The sequence below is a fragment of the Patella vulgata genome, chromosome 3 (genome assembly GCF_932274485.2).
Source record: "Patella vulgata chromosome 3, xgPatVulg1.2, whole genome shotgun sequence".
In the NCBI taxonomy this organism is placed as follows: Eukaryota; Metazoa; Mollusca; class Gastropoda; family Patellidae; genus Patella; species Patella vulgata.
Window position 1 is genome coordinate 6005920 of NC_065881.2, and position 21601 is coordinate 6027520.

At 37.5% G+C, this 21601-nt stretch overlaps 1 protein-coding gene and 1 long non-coding RNA gene across 3 annotated transcripts in view; one reads left to right on the forward strand and one right to left on the reverse strand.

The window, feature by feature from the left end:
• The window catches only part of LOC126815970 (uncharacterized), a 66139-nt gene that overhangs the window by 684 nt on the left and 43854 nt on the right, over positions 1-21601 (forward strand). The window lies entirely within an intron of this gene.
• LOC126815878 (uncharacterized) overlaps positions 7447-21601 on the reverse strand; it is a 31487-nt gene continuing 17332 nt past the window's right edge. Inside the window, exons 2-3 of one of the 2 annotated variants that reach the window (XR_008787665.1) lie at positions 12083-14248; positions 7447-12041 (exon numbers count right to left, since the gene is read on the reverse strand). Coding sequence is in view for 1 of the 2 variants with exons in the window: in XM_050541889.2 (XP_050397846.2) it covers positions 12222-14248 (2027 nt within the window). In the remaining variant the exon portion in view is untranslated. Of the gene's footprint in view, positions 14249-21601 lie in introns of both variants that reach the window. The other variant, XM_050541889.2, reaches the window with a different exon arrangement.

Consider the following 21601-nt stretch of genomic DNA (forward strand, 5'->3'; position numbering starts at 1 on the left):
CCTTACTGAGCCAGTTTTAGAGAATTCGTTAGTATTTTTCTTATTTTGTCATTGGCTGGTAGAAATGGATTATGTACAGCTGTTTCTTTTACCTTAGGTAAAAAAACCCAAAACAAATGTTTTACGTCTAGCTCAAATTACCTAATCAGATTAGGGGTGTGAAGTATCTAATTAGGGATTTATTACTAGTTAATCACCACTAATCCCATGTAGCCATCTTCAAAGAGATTATCAGAGAGAATTTTAATTGGCTAGGACAAGGAGTAGTATCGCCTGTCCAGCTTGTCCAACCTCGTGGGTTTCCTCCGGTTTTCTCCCAGTGCTAAATACCCCTACGCGCAAGCGAATTTTTGTAATGAAATTGAACCATTATGCTAGTCTAGAAATGCCCTAGTTTGTGTCGAGTGGAGGTCCCCACCCCCCTCTCTCTCTCTCTCTCTCCCTCTCTCTAACCATATAATAGCCCAGAAATGTCCTAGTTTGTGTCGATTGGAGCCCCCCCCCCCCCGCCTCCCTCTCTCTCTCTCTCTCTCTCTCTCTCTCATCCCAGTTTCTGTCGGTAATCTCGCACCAGTGTGATATCCTTTCAAAGCATATATTTGATAGATATTCCGATAAAGGTATGGACAGTATTCCATGAATCAATAATGATATCAAGTCGAGCATGTAAACTAATCCAATCTAACCAGTTAAAGCCGCGGTTGATAAGATTTTTTGACAACTTGTCACATTAAATAGATAACCAGACAAGCTTGGTTACCCTTTACAGCACACAAGCCGTCACAAGCACGCGGTTACCTCTTCCGGTCTGTCATATTTTTCTGTCATATTTTATATTTCAAATACTTCATTGTTGATAGTTCAAAGGGAACAGTTATTTATGCAAATTATTTAGACACTGGGAATGTTTTTGTAGGGGTAGTGAATTATGATTTTATGTTTAAAAGATGTTTATGCGAAAGGGGAATTATAGGTATGACTTCTCTTGGCTACAATAACGTTTTAACGAAAACCCATACTTATTCGTATGTTGCTATTCTAGTAGATTTTTTTTATAGTTTCATGTGGAAGTATATTGTCGTCGCCCCTGTCCGTTCACATTGTGTTTGTGGACACAGGTCACAATTTTTATCCGATTTTAACGAAACTTGAAATATAGGGGTATCTTCCTTACGATCATGGTTCCTTTCGAAATTGGCATGTATCGGACCGTAACGTCATGGATTATGGCCCCTGATTGTACGAAAAATCACGTTTTTAGTTCGTGGACACTCTAGAGGTCACATTAATTGTTATCCGATTTTGATGAAACTTGATTATAACCCAAAGTCCCCAATTCCTTTCGATATTCATGCATACCGGACCGTAATTTGATTATGGTCCCTGATTATACAAACAATCGCATTTTGGTTTAGCTTGTTCTCTGTTTTTCTCTTGCCAAATGTGGGCGTATCCTGTCGTATCCTGGCGTATACATGGGCTATGGCACCATGCTACAACCTCGCGTGGGTTTTCTCCGAGTCCTCCGGTTTCCCCCCACTGCTAAAGACCTCGACGCGCAAGAGAATTATTGAAATAAAATTGAACCATGTGTTAGTCCCGAAATGACCTAGTTTGTGTCGAGTGGACGTTAAACCCCATCTCTCTCTCTCTCTCTCTCTCTCTCTCTCACACACACACACACACACACCCACACACACACACCAATATCTATATGTCATATCCATTGGTGTGTTGTTATTTGTGTGTTTTGTTATTGAAATTGACATGACAACATTTGCTTCTATGTCTATATGGTCCCTTTTTACATCAATATACATGTATCACTTGCTTTAAAATTTCATTGATAAACAAACAAGCATACACTACCACGATTTGTATCTTTAATTCTTGAATATATAAGTTTAGAAATATACCTGCTTTTCTATTAGCCCAAATCATTAAATATACTTATTCTGGTAAGTTGTATTTCGAAACCAGACGTTTGAGAGATTTCTGAAGTGTACCCGATTTATTAAGAAGGCAAGCCCATATATGAGTACACAATGCGATATCGTATATGAATACGTACAGTTGGGTTACTTGTAACTCGGCGATAATTTCTCTTTTTCAAGTCAACATTTAATTGAATAATGTACCTGGATATTTTGTTAACCCCGAATTTTATTTAATCAGTCCATGAAGACATGTTATATTCCATAACACTACCTTTTTTTGTCTGACGATCTATCCTAATATTGTGACTGTCGTTCGTTTGTCTGTCTTTCTATTCAAGGTTGGCGGGTACACTAGGGCTGTCCCGAGGCTGAAATTTGGAGTATATGAGTAGCTCGGACCGGGTAGTACCGGGTAACATAGGGGATGCTTGATTGAAACGTTCCGAAATTGAATCTGTCAAACCCCAAAATAGTGACAATTTAGTGAAAATGGTATTTGGGGCTAGAACGCATGCGTCGACTGCATGAGAACATATCTCAACCAACCATAGACTGGACAACCTGCTCTAAATGACGTCAGGCTGGTTCCTACGTCACTGCGCTATTCTGACTGCAATATATGCAAGTCAGAAAAGGAGTGACGTAGGAGCGAGTCTGACGTATTAGAGCAGGTTATCCAGTCTAAACCAACCATGACAGCTGAAACATATTCATTAGGTTTAATTACATTGTACGTCACGATTCTACTCACTGTGACCGGACTGAATTCCGAGTAACTCGATTGCAATACTGTCAATTCGGAACGTTCAGGTCTGACAATCGAACATCATACAGGCCTGGTGACGTTATATTACTTTCAACCCGTGCAGCGCCGGACATCCGCTAATTTCTGATATTCTAAATGAAGTTTGATAGGAATTGGACATGGAATGATGTGATTATTTACATACCTTCGTACATGTGTGACTGAGCAGACTCCACGCAATACTGTCATTTATCTTTTCTCTTCCCATAACATAATACAAAACCCGGTTTTAATTCTTTATCGGAATCCCCGGTTGTACGTGACAAGGAGTAGGGTCGCCTGTCCAACCTCGTGGGTTTTCTCCGGGTCCTCAGGTTTCCTCCCACTGCTAAAGACCCCTACGCGCAGACGAATTATTGAAATAAAATTAAACCATATGTTAGTCCCGAAATGACCTAGTTTGTGTCGAGTGGACGTTAAACCCCATATCTCTCTCTCTCTCTGTCTCTCTCTCTCTCTCTCTCTCTCTCTCTATCTGAATCATCGATAGATCTAAAGCATCCACGAATTAGTAAATCACTGTGCCGTACGCTAACGTGAATTTGAAGTAATTACACCATTTAACTATAAAGAAAACATGACGTGTGTTTATCAATATCATCTTTATGCTTAGTTGACTCAACCTAGTATTACATCTCATTTACAATAAATTGTGTGTAAATTGTGTGTAACAGAGTGCATCCGCTCCAAGTTGATTAGGCAGCCATTTTGTAATAAAAATAAATTGTCAATAACGATTTTGATAGGAGCGTAAAGTAGTCGTGCGGGAGCTAGTTCTTCACACGGTTGGTAATATTGTACCATCCAACGATTTGGCAGGGAAACAGGAATATAGAACTACAGGACAAATTTATATATTTTAGTGTCGAATACCCAAGCCCTAACAAAGAAATCGCGACATTAAATTCTATACTTTAACCTTTTGAAATATTTACATTAGCGTATGTATAAAAAAAAACCTTTGTGTTCATGCTTTGTTAACTCTTGTACAAAGTCGTTTCCTTTCATCACCAAACAAATGTATTTACAAATAATCATCTTCAGTCGACCATCGACTAGACAGGGCTAGAAATTCACGCGAACCTCCGAATCTAATTCTTGCAAGGATTCTCGCAAGAGCTTACAAAATTTTTCTAAAAAGTAAAAAAATAAATCTCGGTGAATTGTCGAGTCCGACTGTTGAATGTCAGCCAGGGCCAGTGTTCACCATGGGGCCGTATTTTGTCGGCTTTAGTCGATTGATGTTTATTCAAGCTGCTTGGTAAAACAATGAATGGGCCACTATGGTATCGGAAATAATCAATCTAATTTTGGCTAAATTACAACGGGTTTAATTATTACTTGTTCGAATTCCAACTGCCATGGGATCTTTTACGTGCATTCCAATGTATACACGGGACCTCGGTTTTTCGTATCATCCGAAGGACTAGACAGCTGTCCTTGTCAGGTCCTCCGTTCTGCACCACTGACAAGGGGAAACCACGTCGGAAAATCCAGATGAACTTTCTCGGCCAATGCAGGGATAGAACACCCGACCTCCAGGCTAGCGAGAGAGTAGGCGATAGTGCCGCTGCCCGGGCAACATTTCCCTCATAACACACTTATGGCGTATGCCCGTCTTCATTAGCTCAGTATAGGAGCAGAACAATAGGACGTTAAACCCCATTTCATTTCATTTATTACTTGTTAATTAAGAAGACAATCAACCTGCTTGTCGGCTACAACAACAGTCATACCTTAGTGAGAACCGGCCATATGCGGTCCATAATCCGAGTAATTAGCACATTTAACGGTGATTTTGATAATCCGGTAAAATAAACAAAACAAACTTGCTGATAATTCATACTAGGTTCAGTAAAATAAGCCATGTGGCTATTGAGGACGGTCTGGCATGGTTTCCGAATTGCGCGTCTTCCACGCTCCGTCCGTGTGAATTCCAGGTACCGGTAGATATGAAAATAATAACTGGATAATACATTGATGAATTCATCGACCAGTTGTAAGTTAAATTTAAATCTTCATTGGATATAATCCCCTGATAGAACACCGAATACACGGAGAGAGAAACTGGAGAAGCAATGGGTAATTTCCCGACAGAATCTCTAATGCCGAATTCCAATGACACGTGAAATATCGGTTGGAATTATGTCAATAAACCAGTTTTGAATACATTACTGACAGAGGCTTAATTTCAAAAATATTATTGAAGGCTATATCATAGTCGTACAGAATTTTATTATTTTATAGCAATTTCAGTTATGGTTGTCACGTGATCATTGTGCCGTTTGTCTATCATCGACGAATGAATAAAAACTTTTGAAAGTTACGTGACTGTTACGTGATGGACAGAGGACTACAAATTGTGTTATGAAGAAATGCCACGGCGCCGTATCAACTTATTTTGGCTACGGCATTTTCTCATACTGGCAATAAACAATAAACACAATTTTGTTTTTTAGTCAGTATTATTAAGATTCGAAAGATTCACGCGGATTGCATATATGAGAATTCTCTTAGATTCTCGCAAAAAATGACGAATTTCTAACCCTGCTAGAATTTATGTACAGATATTCACCGACAGTCGACCCTCGACTAGAATGTAGGTACAGATATTCGCCAGCAATCGACCCTTGACTACAATGTTCTGGGTTCGAATCCCAGCGTGGCCCGAGCAGAATCTCATGATTTTGCAAGCCCAGTTTCCAATTGGAAGGGCTGGTGTCTGTGTGCTGACAAATGAAATGTTGGTGGTCTTTCTGATGGGACTGACCACAGGGGTCCACCGTTTACTTGTTGTCGAGCACCTAAATTTGGTATTTGACAAAGAATTGAGGTAGCGTATAAAGCTGAGGTGTAGGCCAAAAACGATCATTGGGATTTTCCAGTCTGGGTTTCCCTTGTTCGAGGAGCAGAAAACAGCGTTCAATCCTTCCGATACTACCAAAAACAGAGGTACCGTGAACACTTTGAATCACAGATCCTATTTCGTTTCGTTTTTTTTTTATAGTTCAAAATTTCGTTTTATTTGTCTTTACTACACTAGGATCAGGAAGAGTTATTATATAACCCGCATTCTGGTTGATGCGAGGGATTAGCCGTTTCATACGTGCTGTGCACGAAACTGTGGGTATCCCAGTTGAAATATCAATGCTGATTAGTTAATCAAAAGTCTGACGTCGTAGGGTAAAAAGCCACTCGTATGATCCCTGACGCGACCCCCCACTACAACTGGTCAGATCTGCATTCAGTGGAGGCCATCGAAAGTATGAAAAAAACGAAACGAAATATAGATCTGTATTTTAATCAGATTGACGTAAAAGAAACATTGGCATTTGGAATTGTCGGTGCAAGATCACTCGGCAAACCTCAGCAGATTCCAGTACCCTACATCTAGCCTCGGCTCTATGACGAAGTCCGCCATTGGAACTGCTTTCAAGTTCCCGGATTACCAACCAACAGCGTTGCCCATGACGACGCCTTTGAGGAATCTTTGATCATAAAAATATTTCGAAGTCTGAAGCTGTTTATCAAGTTTATCCGATTTTCTTCAAACAAGGACAACTTTGCACTGCAAAATTCTATACACTCTGCGAACGACGCAATTGGTTTTAGAAGCGACACATTTTCCTAATAAGTAAACCGGTGCCGCATCGCAATTGTATAGGCGTAGGTACATATCACTTACCGTCATACAGCCGAGTGGATGCAAGATTTCTCTCCTGGCAAACTGCACTCATATGAGCTTGGTTGATGCAGAAACCCCATTTCATTTAATTTCTTATCATCAAAGAAATTATTACATGAATAACTCTTATATTGAAGTGAAGCAAAACATCGTCCTTGGCGTCAAGAATACGGAGCATTGTTTACATAACGACTACAATCATGAATCATTCTCTTCTGTTTGAAAAACAATGAAACCATAGAAGGTCTGTTTTTCTTCAGAAATAGGATATTTTAATGATGAAATAATAGCATTTATCGTAATTTATCATGGATTGGTATTTGCGAGCTATGGAAATTGGAATCGGTGCCTTGTTTCATGTATTGTTTAAAGAGAGAGAGAGAGAGAGAGAGAGAGAGAAATGGGGTTTAACATCCACTCGACACAAACTAGGTCATTTCGAGACTAACACATGATTCAATTTTATTTCAATAATTTGCATGTGCGTAGGGGTCTTTAGCAGTGGGAGGAAACCGGAGGACCCGGGGAAAACCCACGAGGTTGGACAGGCGACCCTACTCCTTGTCACGTACAACCGAAAAAAAAAAACATGAAGTGAAATGGGATTTAACGTCCTACTTTTCTACACCGACTGGGCTTGTAGTCGGGCCATGCGTCCGTTCCTGCGGTTTGACGACGCCCATTTCCATCTAGGGTGATATCGTAGACAAACGGGCCATGCAATATGCTGTGAAGGATATTTGGCCGGAACATCCCACTCTACTCTCATTTTGGGTTGCTACTTGCTGATACCTTGTTCCTTGCTAGGCCCTTGATCCTGCACCACTGACATGGAAGAACCATATCGGTCAAACCAAGAGCTTATTGTGCAAGGTGGGGGGGGGGGGGGCGAATGGTTAGCGTGCACGCGTTGTTTGTATCATACAGTCTGTCATTGAGTCAGCTCTCTCTCTCTCCCCCCCCTCCCCCCTCACATATTGTGCAAAACATATATATAGGGAAGAATGAACAACACAAAAGAAATTTTTATCTTTATTTTAAATACAATAATCTTTATACAGGTGTAATTTTAATACCAAATATAGAATCATATATAGTAATATATTAACATAGATCTCTATTTTACAAACTATAAATGCTAAACTGGTATCAACAAGCCATCTAAATTGTACTTTTTCTACTATATGCGATTCTAATTCTATTCTAAGTTAAGACTATTCATAGCACATACTTCTTAATGAATTATTGTCAGGCAATGGACTTATACTTAACTTTGGTCCAAATCTGATTCAAACACAGATCCTATTTCGTTTCGTTTTATAGTTCAAAATTTCGTTTTACTTGTCCTTACTACACTAGGATCTAGAAGAGTTGTTATATAACCTGTGTTCTGGTTGAAGTGAGGGATTAGCCAATGAAACGGTCTGTTACGGCGAGTTTTGGGCGCGAGATATACGGAACTGTGGGTAAACCACTAGAAACATTAACGCTGATTGATTAATCAATGTCTGACGTCATAGGGTCAAAAGCCGCTCGTATGACCTCTGACGCGACCTCCCACTACAACTGATCAGATCTTCATGTAGTGTAGGCCATCGAAAGTATAAAAAACGAAACGAATTATAGATCTGTATTTAAATCTGATTGCTTTGGTTCAAAGACAGAACAATAGCGTAATAAAGTTAATAGTAATGTTCCAGTAATGTAGATCACTAACCTCCCAAGTCAGATCAGATAAGGATGCCTTTGTAGTGGGGGCTTTATGGATTGTATATATACACTAAGAAGCTTTTATTGTCATGAATAATTCGTTCTTAATATAAATGGATAATCAGAAATTAATCGCCACAGTTTATCGCTTCTTATTCTCAAGAAGGCGTCTATTGCCATGGCAATAAAGTAAACAAACTGTTGCCGTTTTTTATCTTAATGTTTTAAGACGCAGGTGATGCTAGACAAAAGACTATATTTTTTTTTAATATTATTTTCAAAAAGACAATAATCTGAGACTTTATTTTTAAAAATTTATCATCTTGGCATTTTATGACTAAGCAACATCAAAGGAAATGCATCCATCTTAAAAATACATTCTCTAGATTTCTCTTTGATCAATCGTATTAGAAGACAGAACTCGTTTATCTTAAAATCAACAATATCAAATTAACTTCCTTATAAATGTTAATTTATATATCTTCCTCGTCTATACACGCATTGCAAGTTAAAACCCTGTCTTCAGAGAACAGATTTACGACTTATAATCGTGCTAATCAGAAAACAGAATCATATTTATCGTGAAGCCAGAGTCAACAATGCGTCCCTTGTTTAAAATTGAACAATTCCACACTTTGTCCAAGCCATTTGCTTTTCTCGGACTACATTTAATTTTTCTCACGACCAAATCGAACACTTATAAGTGACGCTTGCTTATTTTCTGTGTTCTTCAGATTAAGTCGAATGTTGGAAATTTTTCACTTTATCCAATCTTATATCATATGGAAGTTTCACAATTTTGCAGATTGCGAGGGATTCAAATTACATGAAATGAAATGGTGTTGTTCAGAAGAAAGTAGAAATGAAATGTTGTTAAACGCCATTTCATGTCCTGATGTACTGTGATAATTTTTTTAAAAATACAATCAATATAAAAACACAACACAACAAATATCAGTGACCAAAAAACTTGAAATCCTGTTCATGACATAAAGCTTGTTTGACATTTCACTGATATTGTGTAACATTTGTCAATTTGTTTTGTAGGACGCCAACCCTTGTGCCTTGACAGTTTATTATGTCAACCCAGAATGTCTAAAACTCTAATTCTAAACAAGGCGCCGAACGCTAAATGTTCGAATGGAAAAGAAATAATTGTGTAAAGGTTAAACAGACATTATGTAAGAGCTAAATCTGTCTGTCGCAGGTCTTTCTTTAGGCCTAAAATGTTATCTAAATTATTAATTAGACATTAATTAACTTATCCAGACCATAATCAACTCTCGATGGCATCGCTAGTTTGCGATATTTACAGGATTATGATCCCATTTGCTGCTCGACTTCCATTCATAATTTAATCATGAAATGAATGATCGAGATTAAGTTTTTTTATCGTACAGACTTTAGTAATGATGATCGAGGCTGGGCGGAAATTTCAATCGCTTAGTTCTCGGTTCATAGTGGATCAATATGACCGAAATGTTCAGCAATTCCCCACAACATTATCTAGTTTTTAACTATGATAGTGAGAACTGCCAGCTCTTTATCTAATCCCCAATAATGTATGTTTAACTCTTTACTCATCAATATATCAGATAAACACACTTGAATACTTTAGACGAAAAAAACCGAGGTCCCGTGTATACATTGGAATGCACGTAAAAGATCCCTTGGCAGTTGGAATTCGATATAAGAGTAGGCGATATTGCCGCTGCAAGGGAAATATTTACCTCATAGGACACTGTATGGCGTATGCCCGTCTTCATTAGCCCAGTATAGGAGAAGAACAGTAGGACGTTAAACCCCATTTCATTTAATTTCTATTTAGACCTGAATCAAAGAGGTTTACTTCCCACCCCTCCGATCAGTTGGAATTTACGTTCTCAATGCAGAATCTAGATTATTGATAGCACCCTGTTTAGTGGGCGGCTAAAACCGATAAAAACTACATGAAAAGAAGACATCTTGACAGGTTTATATTGATCTGTGTTAATCAGAATTACCGACAAAGGAAGTTAACTTCTCTTGCAATCTCCTTACAATATTGTCAGCTCTTGATTGACATGACTGGAGTTGTCAAGTTGGTTTATTTTCTATATAAAAAACCCGAACATGTGTTCTGTTGATTTAAAGGTTAAACAATTCGTCTTGGCAACTAGAACAGTTTCATTTGTAGGAATTGTTCTGTGTCATGTTTTTGATAGGGGAGAGAGAGAGAGAATTTCGGGACTAACACATGGTTCAATTTTATTTCTATAGTACACTATATTGCCAGAATAAATAACATAATTTACCTGTTCTTTAGTGTGGCAATGAGAGAGGGGTGTCAACATCCACTCGACACAAACTAGGTCATTTCGGGACTAACACATGGTTCAATTTTATTTCAATAACTCGCTTGAGCGTAGGGGTCCCCGGAGAAAACCCACAAGGCTGGATTGATAGGAGTAATAAACCCATGCCTCTATTTGTCCTCTAATTCTATTTAAAACGCTAATCTATCGTCCACAAATTAATTTTAGCCCTTAAAATAGGTATCCAGAACCCAGCTAAAACATATTTATAAAAATCTTAAAAAAGGGAGCTTTTTAAAAACCAGAATCGACAATGTGCTCAGGCATTAAATATCTAATTCTTGTGTAGTCATAAAAAAATCAATTCTAATTAGGGTTTCACACGGCATAGCTTATGTAAAACACCATTGTTTACCAGTGAAACCCGTCATCACTGCATCGCAGTTCTAGTTTTATGTATTTTATAGTTTTGTTATTCATTGATTGTTAATACAGCACTAGGTTAACCTATAAATGATGGCACTTGGGATTCTTTAAGTCCCGCTCGTTCAATCATATAACACGATTAAGCACTTAATTTCATTAATGGAGCGAGTAGAAATTATCACTAAATCGTTATGTTCGGTTTATCGATAATTCAAGAATACAACGCAAAAAACAAATATAATATAGCACAAGAAGTGAATGAAGAGTCCAGGGGAAGAACGATCTAAGTCACATTTTTGACTTTTTGCATAAAAGGCAATTTTAAAAGACTTTTGGATGAGAATGCTTGACGCGAACAGAACAACGAATGGGTTTAATTACAACTTAAAAATGATGTTAAATACAAATCATAATTACCAGTACAACAACTGATTTCCACTTTTCAGCCAAATTAAGGTCAAATAAAGGGTACGATGGACGTATTTGTCCGGGAGGCCATTTCAGAAGGGCCTTGTTTTTACCTGAAATTGATTGTTCCACAGAAAACTTATGCAATTTGTTACCAGATGGTGCTCTTAAATGGGGTTCGTTGAAAAAAAAAGTGAATTAGATCGTTCTTCCCCAGGGCTCTTCAAATGTAACCACCACATCTACCACAATAATTGACATATTTAATAATAAAATTATATATTAATATTGGTCCCTTTACTTATATTACTTATATCACAACCAAAAGAATAAAGGACAAAATATAACTGTACATCTCTACAAATACAGCTTATTAACCAACTCCAATAACCGGACCCCGAGTTCACAAAGCATTCTCTGACTTAAGTTAAGAATTTACTCAAAATTGTTGGCCTTAATTTAAGTAAAATATAGATCTTCATCAAACTTTTGTAGTTTTAATGCATCAAATACATCAATAAGAAACTATGTGCAAAGTTTTGTGTTTCTGGATCAAAGATATTGCTCATGAACGGTGATTGAAAGTTGAGTAAATTCTTAATCTGAGAATGCTTTGTGAACTGGGGACCTGATACATACAAAATATCACTGTATATCTCTACAAATACAGCTGATTAACCTACTCCAATAAAACTGATACATACAAAATAATGACTGTACACCAACTCCAATAAACTGATACATACAAAATATGACTGTACACCAACTCCAATAAACTGATACATACAAAATATCACTGTACACCAACTCCAATAACTTGATACATACATATTATTTACATTTTATTTTTTTTTTGATTATTTCTGTATATAATGTTGACCTAATTTTATAAATGTCTTCATAACATCTGTGAGAATTCACACTGTATATATCGAAACACAACATCTGTCACTTTCCTACAGTACTGAAGACTTTTCCAGATAAATGGCGTATTTGTCTATTTGGTCTTTATCTGTGTATCCTATCACTATTTTTGGCAAGAAACCGAATTTTTGTTTTTTCATGACAAGGGCCTCCATTGAGGCTTCTTTCATACCCAATTGGAAAACCCATTTTCCGGCATTTTCATTTGTGAACACGGCAGAAAATTTTGGTTTGCCGTAAACATCAGACACATCCAAATAAGATAGTTTTCGATCTGCCTTTGCGTTCTGTTTCACAGTTCTTTGTAATTGCGGGCTGGATAATCCATAATATGTTTTGAAGTTCACTTTTGGCGCATTTGTCCGTTTTAAAAAGACAAAGGATATCTTTTCTTCGTCATCATGCATGATGTAACTTTGGACTAACGGATGATATCCCTTTTCGAGGTAAAGGCCCATTAAACTCATATAGGGTCTAGGAAAATGGTGGATTCCAAATTTCATGTGCGTTTTTTCGTCGTAAGCACCTTTTCTAAAAATGGCTAAAAATGCGTGCCGGGAGTCATGTGAAGCGCTCATATAGTTTTGTAAAAATGTCATGTTATAGCCCTCTGCCTCCAAAGCGATTTTATGGTGCAGAAGCTTCTTCTCCATTAAGCCGTGCTGTACAATATAATCCATAGCGTACTTAGCTGGAAGGTCAAACGGTTCGGCAAGCAGTGTGAAACAAGTGTGCCCATTTCTATCAGAAGCACTAATCCATTTGATATCCAGATTCTCCTGTTTGAGAGCTGAAACATAAGCATCAAGATGATGCTCATCTACTTTGTATTTGATAATCACATCTTTGTATCCAGTTGAGTTGTGGATATCCGACAGGTCTGAGTAGAATGGATGAGAAACGGCTTTGACGTCCACGAACGAAACCAGTTCATGGGCCTTGTGTTTAAGATGCTGAAGACCTTTTCCATTGAGCAAGAACACGAATGAATCAACCGAATGAGATTCCTTCTCTGTGGAGGTATCTTTTGTTTTGTGGTACAGAATGAGATCGTCCGTATGGGGATCAGCTAATGTCCAGATAGCACTGTGAGAATTAACCTTAAATCCAGCACCGTACCACGTGTCGCTGTGCTGAATAGGGGCAGCAACTGGCCGAAGCAAGAGCTTCTGGAAGAAGGTGGGATTCAACAGCTTTCCATGGTGATTGGTATCCAAACACTTAACAAATCTCATTATATCATACACGTTTGATTGCCACCCTAAAGCCGAGTCCATATCTTCTGGATTTAAGATGTCATATAAAGAGACATCGCTATCCTCAAATTTATCAATTGGACCATTTGGTCCATTGATGCTGGTTCCGAGGTTAACGATTTCGGAATTACTTCTGACAGGCCCGACTCTTGTATGCCACATACCACAAGGAATTAAGATATTGTGTTTTATGTAATCTTCATAACCAGTATCGGCAACTTCTTCAATGATTCTTCCCAGGATAAGATACCCGAAGTTGGAATAAACCATTTTCGTCCCTGGGGTAAAATCCAGCTTTTGGGAGATCATGTAGCGCATCGTGTCATAGGGTGTCAAGGGAGCTGTATCCTTCATGACTTTGAGAATATCCGGAACCTTATGACCCCGACTTATATAAACAGAGTTCATGACTGGGTCGTATATCGGGGGTTTATTGAGGTTCCACCCAGCAGTGTGGTGGAGAAGATGATTAATGGTGATATCATGGATTCGAGGGTCCTGGACTTTCTTATAGGGTTTTATCATATGAAGTACCCCACCTTTACCGAATATAGTTTGTTCTAAACTCAACACCCCCTTCTCAGCCAGCTGCATGATGGCCACTGCTGTTAAAGATTTGGAAACGCTTGAGACAGGAAACATTGTTCCGGCATGTATGGCGTTATCAAATCTATCAACTCCAAAACCATTGGCGTAGACAAGTTTACCATCCTTCATGGCGGCCACCGACCCTCCATTATAGTTATGTTCATCCAGAAATTGCTGGAACTTGGTACCAAATTCATCATTAGTGCCATTACATCCTGAAAATAGACAAGATAAGAAATTTAAACATACATTATGTAAGAGCTAAATCTGCCAATTGCAGGTCTTTCTTTAGGCCTGAAATGTTATATAAACTATTAATTAGACATTAATTAACTTATCCAGACCATAACCAACTGTCGATGGCATCGCTAGCCTACGATATTTACTGGATTACATCCCAATCTGCTGCGTCTGATTAAATCAAAAAATGGATAATCGAGACTATGTTTTTATTATCATACCGACATTACTAATGATGATCGAGGCTAGGCCCAAAATTCAATCGCTAAATACTCGGTTCAGGGTGGATCAATTTGACTGAAATTTTCAACAAATTCCCTTTACATTATCTAGTTTTTAATTATTATAGTGAGAACTGCCAGCTCTTAATCTAATCTCCCATAATGTTTCTTTAAGTGTACCTCCTTGATATCAATTACTCTCATTTTCATCTGATTAGTGGTGATTCGCGATGATTAACACGTCGTAAAGTGGATTGCTCTTAATAAATAAACACATCTGATTCAGTTCTAATTGGTACTCGGTCGTACTCGAGGCAACCTATACTTACATACGTATAAATAATTAATGGCTGGCACTGATGTCATTAGCAACCTTAGAATTTAAATAAATATAGTTTTCAGCGACAGGGCCAGGAAACGTTAATAGATGGCTATAATTGTACATGCTGTGAGGTATAATTATTTCGCAGTTATTTGATATTCTTTTCTTTTTTTTAAAAAAAAAACCAGAGAAAATGTGTGTGTTTTTATATTTTGCACGTGGAATAAAAGGCAGTAATTAGATGGTATTGTGTTTCGTTGCCATGGTATATATAGAGTTACATCCCTTCTAAAATTACCATAAACTAACTTCTAAAAGACTATAATTATAGAATGATAAATATACACGTATCTTTGTGTGAAACGACACACATTTGGCTCTATAGGCGGTCCCCAAACCTTATACCATGTAAATTGATACCTTTCTTTTTTTTGGACAAATATAAGCAACGGTCATCTTACGGTCAATGAACACACTAAAATGTAGACTACACTTCATTTTAAAAAGACATTTCAAATGAATAGCTCGTTCAAATAAAATTGGCTGTCGACGGGATATTTTCTTTTTAGAGATAAATGTACGTTGAAGAGGGATGTGTATGATCCATAGCCCATCTTTAATGTCCTTTTCGTTCATCAAAACTTCGCTAATGGCCTTTGAATCTATAATGGTGGGGACAAGGCATAATAGTTTTAATGACATGGGATTGACGCATTATTAGCGAACTTCATTTGCATATATATTCATAATTCTTGTCATACATTTAGTTTAAATATATCAGGCGAGCTACTGCCAAACACAACCGTAAACTTTGTGTGTCATTTTAATGGTAAAGTTATTCTAGGAGTTTAAATCAGGCTTATTTGGAATGACAGAGTGATTCTCATTAGTTCTACACGTTTTTCTTTTCATTTTTTTTATATCCTGAACTTTGAAGAAATGGCGACAAGTTGGTGTCATCTGAATAGGTTTCAACTTTTGTATTGGTTTTTTACCCCCGGAATCTCCTTTCGCAGCTCCCGACAACGCCACCTGTATATGTATCTTAAATTGTCAAAATCTTGGTGTTAAGATATGAGCTTTCATTCCGAATGAGAGAGAGAGAGAGAGAGGTTAACATCCATGACATAAAGTAGGTTTCGTATGGTTCAATTTTATTTCAATAATTCGCTTGCGCGTAGGGGTCTTTCAATGGCAGACATGCGACCCTACTCCTTGTCACGTACAACCCGGGAATTGAAACCACACCAGTTGATTCAATGACAGACAGACCTTTTGATACAACACGCATGCTCCAACACTCCTGTATTATCTGGCATTACATGATAAGCCTATTGGTTTGTTATTACAACCCACACAGCAAAACACTTAATAATCGCAACTTTTTCATTTCTAGCAGTAACAACACGTTCTTTGTGTGCTGAGTTAAGATCTAAATTATTTTAGGATTACAGTGGGTGCGCCTATATGAACTTTATACATGATGAAGGGATTATGCTATGTTTATTGCACGGTTACCTATATGAACTTCATACATGATGAAGGGATTATGCTATGTTTATTGCACGGTTACCTATATGAACTTCATACATGATGAAGGGATTATGCTATGTTTATTGCACGGTTACCTATATGAACTTCATACATGATGAAGGGATTATGCTATGTTTATTGCACAGTGACATAATAATACAGTGAATATTTTGTGTCAACTGTAAAAGCGTTTACTTCTTAATTAAATTAGGGGGATCACGTGGCTAAGTGGGTAAGACGCTGGCTCGCTAGCCTGGAGGTCGGGTGTTCGATCCCTGCATTGGCCGAGAAAGTTCATCCAGATTTTCCGGCGTGGTTCCCCCCTTGTCAGTAATGCAGGACAGAGGGCCTGACAAGGACAGCTGTCTAGTCCTTTGGATGAGACGAAAAACCGAGGTCCCGTGTATACACTGTATGGCGTATGCCCGTCTTCATTAGCCCAGTTTAGGATCAGAACAGTAGGACGTTAAACCCCATTTCATTTCATTTCATTTACTTAATTAAATTCTTAAGGAAGTTTTGTCGGTTGTTATCGACTTGGTTATTCGATTTTCGTCAATGGCTAGACGAATTTGTGTTACATATTAGTTTCTAGGAAAGTAATCCGCTTGACTACCCTTAAAATTTGGCTATCGCACCGTTCTTCATTTATGTGTCTGGTTAGTTAATGGCCCCGATATGTTTGGTGTCGAAAGGAGCATCACGTATTATGTATGTAGTTTACACTGAGACTGACAAGTTAGTTTTATTGTTTTTAAATGGTTCACAAAAATAGTGTAACAAGAAGTTTGTTAGGTGAACTCTTTCATTTTAGAAGTGTTCTTGACGAATAAACATGCCTGGCCTCGTGTACAACACCAGGCAATACGCATTGCTATATGAAGCGATAAGTTTGGAACTGTATTTTAGAAACAGAACACAAATGAAATGAAATGAAATGAGGTTTAACGTCCTACTGTTCTGCTCCTAATGGGCTACTGAAGACGTCATACAGTGTGCTATGAGGGAAATTTTGCCCGGATAGTGGCACTGTGGCCTACTCTTCTATCGAATTCAAACTGCCAAAGAAACCGAACACAGTAGTTCAATGGGATAATAGAAATCGGTAGTCATTTGACCTATTGTCTAAAGCTCGGTCCATACTACATCCGTATTCATAAACGTATTCGCATCCGTATCCGCACCCGCCGTTCAAATAGAAAACGCGAAAACGTCCGGCTTTCAAGGCTGAATTGTCCGTCAGAGATTGAGTTTCTATTTCGGGAGATGATGTAATAAGGGCAAAGTACTCGCTGATTAGCTAAAGCTCGGCTCACTAGCCGAAATGCCGGACGCACTTTACAAAAATACGCTCTGGGAGCAATCAATCCGGCTTAACGGACGCAGTTGTTTTTGTGCGCGATACGTGCCAGATTCTATTTGAACCCTTTCTCTAAAAATGACTAAAGTATACCAGTACTTATCCACGCACATATTTACAGATACGGATACGGATGTAGTATGAACGGACCTTTATTATTATAAGACCAGATCTGTTGAACTATCTTGTAATTAATGTGATCATGTTAACTTTCAAAAGACTGACTCCAGACAAATTACCCTATTATCATATTAATCTTACAATGTGTGATTGTAGAGATTATTATAAACATCCCTTCTATATATCATATCTACAAACATGACAGTTTTTATAGTGCTCAAGTTATTCTAGATGAATATAAATTGTGTAATTTTGAGAAGAACTGTCTGCTACACTGTATATATTTAAATAATAAGTATCAAACCAGATTACATATGGTGGCTGTTAGCGGCCATTCTATATTCTCGACTTGTTAAGGCGACAAGTCGAAATAATTGTATTTTGTTGACTTGTTGGGTTGTAAAAAAGTCGACCGAATTGAGCCCACAATTTCAGGTTCTACGTTTTTAAATAGTAAAATTCTATCAGATAGTTTTGTTAGATGTTAAGTTATTTGATTTAATATGCCATGCACTAGTATTTTGTTAAACATTAAGTTAAATTCAAGCGCTAAAATCTTGGTTCAGAGTGGATCAATTTGACTGAAATTTTCAGCAAATTCCCTTTACATTATCTAGTTTTTGACTATTATAGTGAGAACTGCCAACTCGTTATCTAATCTCCCATAATGACCTTTTAGATTAGTTATTTGATTTAATATTCCATGCACTAGTATTTTGTTAGATGTTAAAAGTTGCAATTTCATATTTTTAAGTTATATTTTTAAAATTTATTAAAATAAAGCCTTAAAATAGATGGTATCTATAAACAGTCCTACCTTGTTAAAAAATAATCCTATTAATCCTATAATTCACTATTGCCAGTTGAGAAATTAGCAAAAATATCATTTTCATCTTCAAATTTCAACGTTTGAAGATAACTACTCCATGGTGGAGAATAGAAAACAAGGGAGGTAATTGTGTTATTATTTCCAGGGTCAAAGGATTTTTAAGTGGGAGAATAATACCTATGATCGTATAATAGTGAGTTGACAACCTATTGAGCAAAAGACATAGAAATAATTATGTTTTGACTTTCTCAGAAAATATGAAATTGTAACTTTAGGTTATTTGATTTAATATGCCATGCACTAGTGTTTTGATTGATTGTCACGGTGTATAGATGATAACAGATGGTTGATGGAGGAACTAACCGGAAGGTTAATAAAAATATTGATAGTTAACAGTGTGTGGTTTATTTATTATCAATCTGTCCACATAATTCACCAAGGTGTGCTTTATTTATTATCAATCTGTTGGAATAATTCACCAACGTGTGGTTAGTATAATAAATATATCTGTAGTCTAAATAGTAAATACACGTATATGGATTACTGATTTCCTGTATGGCTTAGGTGCAAATACTTTGTGGTGGCATGGCTTCGGAACATTTTGTTACAGTTGCTGTCCGTTATTTTCATTTTTCACTGCTCTGATCGTCATTTGAGGAATTAGGTTCACATATTGTTAAAGTTGCTGTCCGTCATTTTAATTTTCCACTGCTCTGATCGTCATTTGAGGAATTTTTGAAATGAAATGGGGTTTAACGTCCTACTGTTCTAAGGAATATACTGGCCCAGAGTTCACAAAGCATTCTCAGACTTAAGTTACGAATTTACTCAAAGTTGCTTGCCTTATTGTAACTCAAATATAGCCCTTTATAAAACTTTTGTTGTTTTAATGTATCAAATACATCAATAAAAAACTATGTGTAAAGTTTTGTGTTTCTGGATCATAGATATTTCTCATTATCAGTGATTGAAAGTTGAGTAAATTCTTAACTTAAGTCTGAGAATGCTTTGTGAACTCGGGGTCAGCTTTCTAAAACACTGTAACCCAGGCAGCTATCATTTAATCTTGTGTATTTAGCACTAATTTCTTTCATATTCTCTTAATGTCATATCTATGTTTAAAAATTCGTAAAAAATCATTTAGAATCACCCAAAATCATCTAATATGTACCTATGTTCAATTTTAAAGCTGAATGATTAATTTTGATAATGAGTGTCCAATTTACAACTGTTTAATTTCTTGATCACTGTTCAAAAATTAATCATTATAGATCAATAATCAATTAGGTTGTTTATTTTTTTAACAGTGATTGAGAAATCAAACACTTATAAATTGGACATTCATTATCAAAATTGAATGGCCAGCTTTAAACTGGACAAGTACAAATTAGATGATTTTTATGAATTTTTAAACAAAAATTTGATATTGAATGAAAGTGAAAGAAATTAGTGCTAAATACACAAGATTAAATGATACCAAGGTTACAGTGACAGTTGCATGTATCTTAAAATGGGTCAGTTGACGTTCAGTATTTACAAGGATTTAATGAAATGAAAATGTGTCAACATTCAGTATCCACTGTACAAATGGTCAAAACCAGCCTGCTACACCACAATTGGATTAGCCAATGAAACTGTCTGTTACGGCCAGTTCTCGGCGGAAGTTGGACGGAACTGTGGGTAACCCACTAGAAACATCAACGCTGATTGGTTAATCAAATGTCTGACTTCATATGATCATGACCTACATGTGAAATGAAATGAAATGGGGGTTTAACGTCTTACTGTTCTACTCCTAACCTGGGCTAATGAAGACGGGCAGCGGCGCTACGGCCTACTCTTGTATCAAAATCCAACTGTCAAGGGATCTTTTACGTGCACGCCAATGTGTACACGGGACCTTGGTTTTTCGTCCCATCGGAATGACTAGACAGCTGTCCTTGTCAGGCCCTCTGTCCTGCACCACTGACAAGGGGAAACCACGTCAGAAAATCGGGATGAACTTTCTCAGCCAATGCAGGGATCGAACCATCGAAAGTATATAAAAAAAAAACGAAACGAAATATAGATCGGTATTTTAATCAGATTGGCCACACCAATAATTTTCGAAGAAATATTTTGATGGGCCTCCTTTTAATCCGATTGAATCCCAACCGTTGTATGTTAGATTATTACGGTTGATATTTTAGTAACAATGTTACAAACAACAGTTAAATATTAACACATAAAACATTCCTTAGAATATATTGTGTAAACCATTAATCTATCATTTGTTACACATCCAATGAATAAGTGATGAAGGAAAGAAGAGTTGAGTACCCCATTAACTATTACAGGAGAGCGAGAGAGAGAGAGAGAGAGAGGCGAGAGAGAGAGACAGAGACACAGAGAGAGAGAGAGAGACAGAGAGAGAGACAGAGAGAGAGGGGAGAGAGGAGATTATCATTGATTTATATTTCTATTTGTAGACAATGCAAACAAGAATTAGAACTATCATGGACTCATCTCAGAACTCATGCTGGCATTGCACAATGGGTTCTTTGGGTTGTATTCCTAATTGGGGATCACGGTGGCTAAGTGGGTAAGGCGCTGGCTCGCTAGCCTGGAGGTCGGGTGTTCGATCCCTGCATTGGCCGAGAAAGTTCATCCAGATTTTCCGGCGTGGTTCCCCCTTGTCAGTGATGCAGGACGGAGGGCCTGACAAGGACAGCTGTCTAGTCATTCGGATGACACGAAAAACCGAGGTCCCGTGTACACATTGGCGTGCACGTAAAAGATCCCTTGACAGTTGGAATTCGATATAAGAGTAGGCCGTAGTGCCGCTGTCCGGGCAAAATTACCCTCATAGCACACTGTATGGCGTATGCCCGTCTTCATTAGCCCAGTTCGGAGCAAAACAGTAGGACGTTAAACCCCATTTCATTTCATTTCTGTATTCCTAAT